The sequence below is a fragment of the Athene cunicularia genome (genome assembly GCF_003259725.1).
Source record: "Athene cunicularia isolate RWA chromosome 1 unlocalized genomic scaffold, athCun1 chr1_part2, whole genome shotgun sequence".
Lineage (NCBI taxonomy): Eukaryota > Metazoa > Chordata > Aves > Strigiformes > Strigidae > Athene > Athene cunicularia.
The window spans coordinates 21741751-21753458 of record NW_020799092.1 but is presented as its reverse complement, the minus strand read 5'-3'; the positions used below and the strand labels follow the sequence as shown (position 1 = coordinate 21753458).

Sequence of the window (11708 nt, the reverse complement as noted above, 5' to 3'; positions counted from 1 at the left end):
AAAAAAAAAAAAAAAAAAAAAAAGAGAGAGAGAGAACTTTGCTGATCAGTGACCCAGGCCAGGTCCTGATCACTTGTCACTTGTGTCCCTTTGTTTCAGCTGGAGATGGATTGCTGCTGTGCAGCCAGCAGCAAGAGCTCACCCCAGCAGTCAGTCTGCAGTGTTGTCATCCAGGAAGAGACCTAATAGCTCTAGACCAGATTATGCAGATGTGGGTCTCAGGCTGTTTGACTTGAGAATGGGAGAAAATCCTTGCATGTGCACAAGGAAGCACTGTAGCAACACTACCACCAGCCAGCAACCAGTAATGAGCTGATCACTTTGCCTTTTCCTTTCCCACATACAATGGTGGAAATGGAAATATATACTGGCCAATAAAAGTCTCCACCAGCTCCCTGCAACACCCGTTAGCATGGAAAAGGGCCTCAGGAACTGGTTCCTGTTGCACATTGTTCATGTCTGGGTCTGAAGGGTTGAGGGTACAGAGACACAACCTTTTTATTCTGTTTCTGAACCTGAGGGTCAGGTTAAAACTCACAAATTAAACATGTAGGACATTTTCTAGCATTGATCACAACCCGTATGCAAGGCTAGACAGTTGTGCTGTTTAATCAGCCTGGCCTCCAGAAAAGTACGGTCACCAAATAAACTGCCTGTTGTGAGTGGTACACAGATTGCATTAACTCACAAACTACATCTAAGACTTGTGTGAGATAGCGTTAGTTAGCCCAGGCTGAAATGTTCCAGGGACTGTCCTGACAATACAGACAGCTACAGTCCTGCACCTGGAAATATTTCCTAGAGCTCTTTAACAGTGCTGATGCAGTCTCAGCTTTCCATATCTGGGTCCCAACATGGTGTTACTCAAGCAGGCAGTTGAGATCTCTGTCAAAACCAGGTTCTAGGATGCCTAGAAATTTCCAGTAAACTTGGGATTCCTGTTCCCAGTGCTCCCCATACTCTTCTTCCAGCTGAGGCTGGGAAAACTGATCTCCATTTTAACCTCTATCACTGGGTCACTCTGGACAAGCATCATGCTGACTACATTATGCACAGGAGCTGTTAGTGGTAGCACTGCCTTTGTCTCAAGTAAATATTTCACTGCTCAACTGACTGACACAACTGGCCAGAGGCCACATAACCCAACTGATTTCAGAAATCAGCTTCGAGTTGGCCTAAATCAGTGCTAGGCTCCTAGGCAAGGAAGACTGGACACCTTTTATTTTGAAGGGGCACATTCTCCTCATTCTTCTCTCTTTGTGAAGGAAGGTCATGAGGCAGGCAAATGGCAGACAAACTTTAAAAATTTTGTCTAAAATGTAATATTTTCTTAGAGAAGGCACCAGCCGGATCTGTCATAAATCAATAAACCACAGCCAGAGAGGTCCAGCTGCTGGCAGACTTCTGACAGGAGCTGTACCCCCCGGGGCCAGCACTGGGGAGATCTCTCTGACCCTGGCCCACGGTGCCCCTCCTACTGTGTTTGCCCAGGTGCGTTCTCTATTCCTTGCTTGGCTTCGGCAAACCTGGTTCTTGGTCACAGAAACCTACATTTGAAGGATCTGCGTTGGAGACAGTGACTGACAGCTGCACAGGCGTCATGGACCCGAACAAAATCTCTGAAATAGAGAAAGCACAGCAAGGCTGCGCAGAGTTTCTAGTTCTGCAGTTTCTTTCTCTAAATGGACCCAGAGAAGGCCTTTGTGATAGAAGTGCTGAGCCAAGAGACCTGTGGGGAGCAAGGGATCTACCCCTCCTGAAAACACACTGTTCAGCTGGAGCAAAGGACACGGTACACACTGACAGTGCAAAGCCATACAGATACCTGTTCTCCACAGGTAACTTGGATCAGAAAAGAAAAGGAATAAGAGGAGACTTAGTAAAAGTCACACCTATGATCATGGAAGACATCTTCCGTGATTCAGAGTAAGGACTAGGAGCAATGGCACCTTGGAAATCATTCCAACGTTTTGGTATCTTTGAAGAAAACAAAGAGGCAATAGTATCAATGTTCTGCATGAGAAGAGTACTGGGAAAGCACTGATCTCTGCAGAGCACTTTGACAGGAGACTGCAGAGAGGAGGAAGTCATCGGTTTCTTTAAAGAATCACATCTGTTAGAGAACCTGTAGTGCAGAATAATTCATCAAAACAACCAAATCGCTCTTCATTCTCCTCTAGATACTCATCACCAGCCTCATACAGGTCTAGGGTCTCCTCTGTTGTTGCCTTCTTTCCTTTCCAAGGTAGGCTGCTGCACCCACTTTCTGCTGCCTTGACATCAGAATTTGTCCACTGCATCAAAGCCAAGCAAGGAATTGAGAACACACCTGGACAAACACAGCAGAAGGACCAGGAACTGACTGGGTCAGGAAGCTTAAACTGAAGTATAAACTGTTCTATGCCTCTCAATGCTTGGCTCCTACACTGAGATCATTCAAAGAACTTAAAATCTGAAATTTTTGCCCAGAAATCTAGTGCAAGCTTTTAGATTGTAGACTTTAAATCTGTTAATCGGAGTGGATCTTTGGAGAATCACAGAACTATGCCCAAGGGAGACTGGAAATCTTCACAAGAAGGCTCCCAAACCTTGGGTGATCCAAAGAACAGGTGTGAATCTTGAAACCCGCAGCTTTGCACACTTTTCACAAAATGGCACAAAGAACTAGTGCAGCTTATTTCTAGCTAATGCTCAAAAAATCCACACAACCCACTGAAAGCACCTATTATCTTCTGAACCTTCTTGTCCCCAATACCAAAGCTCTGGTTCTTGATTCATCTCTCTACTCACCCTGCCAAACTGAGAAAGTCTCACCAGCACTCCAGGCAGAGCGACTTCTCTGAATCACAACATTCTGTCTTGTAAATTCAAATCTACCCATCAAGTAGATAAGCACTCATGGAAGTTGAAAGCTGTTTATAACTTGGTAAAGTGGCTCAACCAAAACTACAAAGACTTCTAGATCTGAATGCTGTGGCTTAGGAATCATCTCCAGTGTTAACAAAGAATTAAAACCCCAACCAGAACCTAGTGGTAAAGTTTGGGGTCCTAGATAAAGCAAGTTCCACCAGAATAATTGTGGTGAAGCTTCAACTACATGTAATATATTTGTGGATCCATTTGTCAGGTGTTATGCAAGATTCTTAATTTTGGCAAAGCCACTTACTTTCTCAATTACGTGGGAATTTTGATTACACCCAAGGACCTCCTCCTTGTTGTAAGGACCAAACAAAACTCATTTTGTGTGGAAATAGTTCTAGTAAATTGATCTGAGACATTACAGTAGCTTGGAAGAGCTGACCTTTGTGGAATACCTTGAACACTGCCAGGTGTGGGCAGGAGGCTACACTCAAAGTCAGGATATCTCCTCAAAATCTTATGACTGTGCCTTTTACATAAATGTAGGACTGAGCCTACAACTGGAGGGGAATCATGCAGCAAGTGACAGACACCTGCCCATGATTACTGAACACAGGCTCAGAAGTTTAAAATTAAAAGGTATTTGGAAGAAGCATCAATGTAAAACAGGTATTCGGTGTTACACAACAATTCACAGTGATGCTCTATCTGCAACAACTATTTTGATGACACACATACACACGTCAGGTATCACCTTTCTGGAGGCTGCATGAAGAAAGAGACAGGGAAGATTTCTTCTTTTTGAGGAAAGGTATCAGAGATTCTTCTTCCTCTGGCAACCTCACTGGTCCCTTCTCTTGCTCCCCTCCCTTTCCTCTGCTATCTTCTTTGGGTAGCCTTCCTTTGCTGGGCTGTAGAGGACAGGACACAGTAAGCAGTTGGCCAGTTCACAGATGAGCAGAGCTATAGTCCCTGGGCACTTGGAGGGCAAGGACCTGCAACACAGGGTAGTTCCCTTCCTGGGCATTGGTGTGCTCTGTCAGGGGGACAGACTCTATTTAACAAATCTCTTTTCTCCTCTCTGAGCTTATTATTGCCCCACTCCACAGTTCTGCTGTGATTCTATCTCCTTGATTTACTGCACAAAGTGAAAATATTTTTTTCCTATAGCAGAGACACCAACTATTGCACCCAGCACCCAGCCCCAAGCAGAGATTCCTTTAGAATGCACAGCTTGAAGGAAGGTGTGATAGCAATCAGTGGATCTATCTGCTAAATACCAGAAAGACTTCAGGGGCACTAAAGGTAGTTAGTTAAAATTTCTGCCCCTGTACCCACTCTGAGGACATGTTACAACACACAGTTATGGGGCTGAGTTAGGTAAAATACCTACCTAGCTGTTTAAATAGCTATGGGGCACACTACAGCAGCTAAGCCTATTTGTATTCCATAGGAAGCAATGAGATGATTTACACCGTAACATACATTGTTTGGGCCATACGTGCAGAAAGCTGGGCACTGGCTGGATCTCATACTGTGGTTCTACATGCTAGGAATTTAGAGGGTAACATGTCAGTGTGGCAGCCAAGCAGGGGATCCCCCAGTTCTTGTGTTTGCAGGCACTCTGCCAGCAGCTGCTTGTACCCTAGTGATTCCAGATCACTTTTCTTCTCCTTGTGGAAGAGACAGAAGAAGGAAGGAGAAGTGGGAGAGAAAACAAAATCCTGAATGAGTTCATCATCGGCCTTATGTTGAGCTCTCCCTTGCTGTGAAGCCATGACTCACAGAGTTCCCATCCACAGCACAGGTGCACCAGGGGAGATTTAGACTGGATATTAGAAAAAAATTTCTTCGCTGAAAGGGTTATCAAGCATTGGAACAGGCTTCCCAGGAAAGTGGTTGAGTCACCACCCCTGGAGGTATTTAAAAGACCGGTCGATGTGGCGCTTAGGGACATGGTTTAGTGGTGGAGTGGCAGTGTTAGGTTTATAGTTGGACTTGATGACCTTAAGGGTCTTTTCCAACCTAAATGATCTTTATTCTAAAGGGTTCCTGAACTTGCTTCTGAGGAGAAGTGAATACAGTTGCTTCTCATACCCTGCTTGTCACATGGAACAGCAGGATTAGGGTGTTCAGAGAAATACCCAACAAGAGGTATCCCACGTTGCCATTTATTATTCCCTCTCTTAGTATGTAAACATAAGCAAACAAAGCCCCTTGCCAAAATTTGCACCTGCCATGGAGAGCGACTAGTGAGCAAGGGCAGGCCTCCTGGCTGCACGTCCGTGGCCATGGGGAAGAGCTGCCCCACATTTGCAGTCCTGCTGCTTCCCAGCCATCTGGATGATCTTGTCACCTGTGACGATGTACCGCCTGGCTCTCGGGAAGCATTTGGTCACAGATGCTGGTAGCCTAGGAGAGAGAGTCTGAGACAGGAGAACAGGCTAGCAATAGTTGGGCCTGCATCAGTAGTCACAGGGAGTTTAGGAAGATTTGTTCTTTACTGTACTGAGTTGAGGAGGGCATTTGTTTACCAGAAGTTGCCTTTCACATGACCGTCTCAAAATCCAGTGGAGGATCCATTGCTGTGTTTGAACAGGAGCTCCTTCTTGTAGCCTGGGTGGGAAGGAAACGAGAGTGAAAACTTTTCCAGAATCAACAATTACTTTCTGTCTTCCATGATTATATTTTACTCCTGAACAAGGAACCACCTGATAATGGAACAAGGTCACTCAGAACTGAGGGTAAAAAAAAAAATAGTCTAATAGATCTGATGAACCTGTCTGCAAGAATCCCACAGCTTTAATCTTTAGCTCTTCTGTCAGGGCTAGGCAGGGCTAAAGTATCACTGGGCATCTTTTTTCAAACCAGTTTCAAACTTACCACACGTCTGGGAAGTGGCTTATAAAAAGAAAGAGGAAAACCTGAGCTAAGAGACCTTAACCAAATGCACTTTCTCAAGCAGTTGAACACAATAGCTTTCAGCACAAATGACTCTCCCCGAATCATGAAATATGGTAAGGCCAGACCCACAAAGAAAGGTTTAAAGGCCATTAGTGCTACTGTGGGAGAGATCCCAAAGTCATCACTGCCTGAGAGACAAAACAGGTTGGCTTTCCATTCTGTTATGATGTTAGGGATGGTGACTTGAACTTGCTTCTTTCCTGAGCCCCTGAAAAGAAACCAGATCCCTGGAAAAAGGAAAAAGGATGCTCATTTTAAAAAAATAATAAATTAAAAAATCTCTGAGGATCAATGCTAATACTAAGATTACCTGCAGCACTTCCATCTGTGTTTTTTTCAAGCTTTGGAATGCTGAAGACAGACCAACTACCTCACCCTCTAAGAAACTGAGGCATAGAAAGGGAAGATACTTGCTCAGGGATGCACAGTGACTCAGAATCAGGTCCAAGGAGACATCCCCAGAGCTCAAAGCCAAGCAGACGTTTCCTCCAGATATATTAACCTTTCATAGATTGGGGTACTGGTCCAAAGAAGCATCCCCCCAAATCACACCTAATAATTTAAGCTGGACTAAGCCAGCGGGGAACAGGTCCCAGATACAGGTCTTGAGTGGAAAACTGACAGGCATGTGACTCGCTTTACCTGTGGATTCTCTGTGGACAGGGAAAACCATTGGTACTTCAGGAAACTAACACAAGAAATATCCAGAGATGGGATTCACAAAGGCAGCTCAGCACTTAGAACAAAAGCAGAGGTGGAAAGAAGAGGGCATGGCAGGCCAGCCCCTCTGTCGGAGGCAGACATCAGGAGGACTGCAGCTGTTAAGACAGTGGAAAGAGACTTTACAGACAGAAACAGCCATTCCTCTGAAAGAAAATAAGGAGCTCCTCATGATTACATACGCAGTTCACTGCCTTCTTTATCTTGCCGTTTGGCAGAATTATCAATCCCATGTACTCTTTGCATTAGAGATTTAAAAACCAAAACAAATATAATATTAGAACAGGAATTCTGTGCTTCCTCACAATCTCTCTTCCTGGTATGTCACTACAGGCATTCCTTCAGTTTTCTTTGTCACCCTCCATCTCTTTTCTTCTTTCTACAGTCTTTCCTGAGCTCTCTACATACAACTCGAGGAAACTAGAGTGTAACAACTCCACGAAATGGCCGGTTGTCCCATCTGTCATCATCAGAGCCAGCAGCAGAGGGCCCAAGAACCAGCCCGACTGACTGGTTAAGCATCACCTTGCATTAGCAGCATAGAGCAAGCCACAGGCACAAGGCTATAGTCCATAACATGAGAGCTGAGCTTGTAAAGATCCAGCTGAATCCTTGTTACTGTTAGTTGTTTGGTTTTAATTTAGAAAAAAAAACCACCAATTCCCAGATCTTTTTGCAACTGCAGGACTAAAAAAAAACCCAAAACCCATGCAAACTTACAGCTCAAATTCAAACCATTCTGCGATGTCCACTTGCATGACTCTCTACTCTACTCTCCTAAGACCCCACCTGGAGTACTGCATCCAAGATCCAGGGTCCCCAGTAGAGGAAAGATATTGACCTGTTAGAATGTGTCCAGAGGAGGGCCACAAAAATGATCAGAAAAGCTGAAACAACTCTCTTGAGGACAGGCTAAGAGAGATGGGGTTGTTCAACCTGGAGAAGAGAAGGCTCTAGGGAGACCTTATTGCAGCCTTTCAGTATATAAAGGGAACTTGTAAGAGAGACAGAGAGAGACTTTTTACCAGGGTCTACAGTGACTGGACAAGGAGAAAAGGTTTAAACTGAAAGAGATGGGAAATAATGAATAAATTCTTTATACTCTTTATGATGACAGTCATGAGACACTGGCCCAGGTTGCCCAGAGCAGCTGTGGCTGCCCCCTCCCTGGCAGTGTTCAAGGCCAGGCTGGACGGGGCTTTGGGCAACCTGGGCTAGTGGAAGGTGTCCTTGTCCGTGGCAGGGGTTAGGACTAGATGAGCTTTAAGGTCCCTTCCAACCCAAACCATTCTGTGATTCTGTGAAGAGCTTGTATGAACCTACCTTCAGAAAGCTGAAGAAGTTGCCGGGGTGATTGAACCACAAAGAAAAGTATCTTCTATATTCCAGGGGCAGAGGATCAGTGACACATACTGGAAATTACCTTACTGCTGGTACAGAGCAGTCAATGTCCTCATTGACTTCAAAGGGATAATAACCTCCATTTTGGGAGGAAAACAGAATTCACCTGTATAATGACACAAAAAGGACAAGAAAACCGAACAAAAGGCTCACACTGCAGACAAAACATGATAGATTGTTGCTTAACCACCACCACACATATTTCTCTCTCCATTCTTAACCTTTTTAAATACCAGCAGCCCACCATGTACTTGAAATGCTGGGGTTTCAACCCCAGGCCCCAAATTAAGGTTGACACATGGGTGATTCCCACAGCCCTTCCCAAAGGGGGGTGAGTTTCCCTTTAGGCTTCCCCCCAAGGTGGGACCAGCCTGGCAGACAGAGCCATTGGGTAAATGAGCCCCAGGGGTCTGCAGTGAGTAACCCAAGGTCAGGGGTCCCACGCAGGGATAAAAGCTGGGACCCCTTGCAGGCAGGGGCAGTGTCTGTGTGTGAGGTGGGTGCCCTGTGCAGAGTTCCCTGTTGGGGAAGGACCTCCTGCCTCCCTGGGACTGGGCTCCAGTCAGGTCTGGCTTTTGTAAACTGGGCTGTGTAGAGATTGAGTGTGTGGCTTCCTTGGTCTGATGTGTTGGGCTTGTTGACTGGGTTGTCTCCCATCCCTTCTACGGGAGACTGCATGTCACCATTTATTCTAACCACTGTTGGTTGTGTGGTGTCATTGTTGGGGTCAGTGGGATTGATGTCAATTATGTATAATGTGACTGACTTTTTTGTACCCCCAGTGCTCACCCATGTACTGACCCTTTTGTATCAAATACAATTTGGTTATTGGTTCATCTTTTTGCTGGCTGTGTCCTTTATGCTAGGCCTGATAATTAGCAAAACAGTGCTCCATCCTCCAAAACCCAAATAGGTCATCCTTTAATCAAGATTATCTGGCTTTAATAGGTAAAATTTTAGTGTCATCTAGTCACAGTTCCACAGGTTTCAACCTCTGTGGAAAGCTAGAGTGCTTGCATCTTTTCCCTGAAAACAATTTTTTAAACCATTAAAAAAAGAGAGACAAGATTTCATACCTCCCACTGAAGAGGAGTATGCTGCTTGAGATCACCAGTGGTCTGTGCTGTACAGCAGTACACGGCCAGCCAGTCAGTAGATGGGTACCAGTTAGTCGGAGGGCAAACATAATTCTCAACCAGCCAGAATACGCATTGACTCTTGCCTTAGCCATTAGTGCAGAAACACAGGAAAATGGGGTTATAAGGGTTAGGAAGCTGGGAATACATAAACAGAGAAATTTAGAATAAAGAAGAAAGGTGCAGACAAATAGGATACAAATCTCTAAGTCAAGCTTTCTTAAATTTTGCTGTTTATTTAACAGCTTGGCTTAAAAATAAGCCTTTATAAAAGTCAGTTTAAAGTCAGACATGCTGAGTTCTGAATATCCTTTTAGAATATAGTCATGTAATTAAAGTAAAAAATTAATAAAGCCCTATGTGTTTTCTACAGTGTTTTAAAATTAGACTGCTGAGCAAGTGTAAGTCATTAGTAAATGTCCAGAAAACAGTTTACAAAGGTGTTCAGCCAGCTTTTGACAAGAGCACTCTGTTCATGTCTCCACAGATTATTTCCTTTTTTTCTGTTTATTCACCTGGTTCAAAGTAATGGCTAGCTTACTCAAACTGAAAGAGCCTCTGGGGACTGCAAAAGCATGGAAATTGCTTTTGCCTTCCATATCTGCAAATAGGAACTCTCTGCGAGGAGCTAAGCTCTGTGATTTCTGAAACACTGAGGAACACAGTGACCAGAAGAAGAAAAAAAAAAAAAAAGAAAAATCAATCAGTTAATTATTTTTTGAGAGATAAATCTCGCTTTGTTTAAATTGAATCCATGTAAACGTCAAATATGTTTAGACAAGCTTATTTTCGATGAATCCAAAACATCTAAGGGAGCTTTATTTAATGACAGCTTTTAAGTGGTGAGGGATTTGTGCATTAATTTAATTCCAGCTTCCATGAAGCTATACTAGAATGAATTGAGAAACAAAACCTGATACTTATCTCGTTATATTCTTGCCATGAAAAACTGATAAACTACAACTGACTCTAAAACATTAACGTGGCAGTGTTGATTAAACATGCACAGCCATGGCACACATTTCTGGATAGCAAAAATAGGTTTAAAAGGCAACGTAGACAATGTTTGTTCAGTGTATACTGGTTGCCAGCCTAAAAGAAGATGAAATAGTTTCAATAAAGGCTTCTTACTTGTTCATTTAAATGTATTTAAGAATTCATAGTACTTCAATTTGCATCAGTTCATCTCAGAACCATTGCAGTTCTGACCCCAGCTCTTTTCCCAGCACAGGGACCTGCTGTCCATTCATCAGCTCAGCTCCTTCTACAACTCCACACAGTTTTTATGCCTTCCCTTCCTTATTCTGCTGCTTCACTGCCTGTCACAGCAAGGCACTTGGGCTGCTGTTACAGAGCTCGTGCTCTGGTCCCCGGAGCAGCACGCTCTGATCTGCAGCTCTGGGCACAGCACACAGCCAGCTGGGAGCTGCCCTCAGCTGGACACTCACTGTTGCCCCTGACAGGTCTTGTTGATGTTGTGAAACCCCGACGTGACCTACAGCAGCAGGCTCCAACAGGGAGAAAGCAGCCTGGGAGCAAACACAGCCAAAAAAGTCATTGGAAAGAGAAACCAGGCAGAGGACACAGGTAGTGGCCTGGCTGTAGTTCTTCCACTACTTCAGCAGAGCTCGCTAGATAATGTCTTTCTTATTCTTTCCTCCCCTTTCTGCACCTCTCTTACTCCTCCAGTCTGCTTCAGCGTAAGCCTCACCAATTTACTGAACTACAGGGGAAACTTGAATTCTGCTGTCAACAATAAGGCCTCCAACCAGGGAACACGGCGTGAGCCACCAGTGAGGGGCTGGGAGCAGAGGAGGATGAGAAGGATCAAGAAAGAGACCTTCAGACCTAGGAAAAGGAAGAGGAGGAAGTGAGAGTCTAATCAACCACATCTAATGCTATTCCCTCCTACAGATAGAGCCCTTCCCCAGCTCACCAAGACATGCCTTTCTCAGTGACCCCCTCTAATTTTGAGGTATCCCTGCATTCAACAGGGCACAGCCTCTGTTACTTCAGAAGCGACTTTCCATACTTGCAACATCCTTCTTGAGGTCGAGTTTCTGACCATCCACAACAAGCTTGTCACTCCCATCACCTGGAAAAGAAGCATGGCACATGTTCAGTTGAAAACTCCCCTCTCTGAAACTCTTCCCCATTCCTTCATACTCTGCTAGTGCCAGGAAAGATAGAGTAAGATCAGACAGCAAGGAGTGAAGCAGCAGAGAAAAGCACCTTGAAATACTTTAAAAATAAGTTCAAAGGTCACAGCTGGTTACTATGTCTGGAAGAAAGGAGAACAAACAATGGGAAGGGGTGGAGTGATGCTGCAAAATAGAACAGTTGACTCTATCTAATGTTCATCTCCAGGGCTGTCTGGGCTAAGCACGGCCCATGGAAGCTGCAGTCAAGACCAGCTTTGCCATTACCCACAGCATCTTGGCTTCATCCACCACTGCCCTGCTCCAACACACAGATGTTCCCCCACCCACTATGACCGCAGGGTGCTCACGAAGAAGAAAAGGTCCACAGGGTCAATATCATAATCCACCCAAACCTCCCGCTATTGGGCACAGGCCACCACCCAATACAGACCCCTGGCTTTGAGGTAACTTGGTGGTGCTGTACTAC

The 11708-nt window shown here is 44.7% G+C and overlaps 1 protein-coding gene across 1 annotated transcript in view; it reads right to left on the bottom strand.

The window, feature by feature from the left end:
• LOC113488790 (alpha-2-macroglobulin-like protein 1) overlaps positions 1–11708 on the bottom strand; it is a 40644-nt gene that overhangs the window by 25426 nt on the left and 3510 nt on the right. Inside the window, 3 exon segments of the mRNA XM_026864106.1 lie at positions 3592–3770; positions 6466–6476; positions 11113–11175. Of these exon segments, the coding sequence (XP_026719907.1) occupies positions 3592–3770; positions 6466–6476; positions 11113–11175 (253 nt within the window).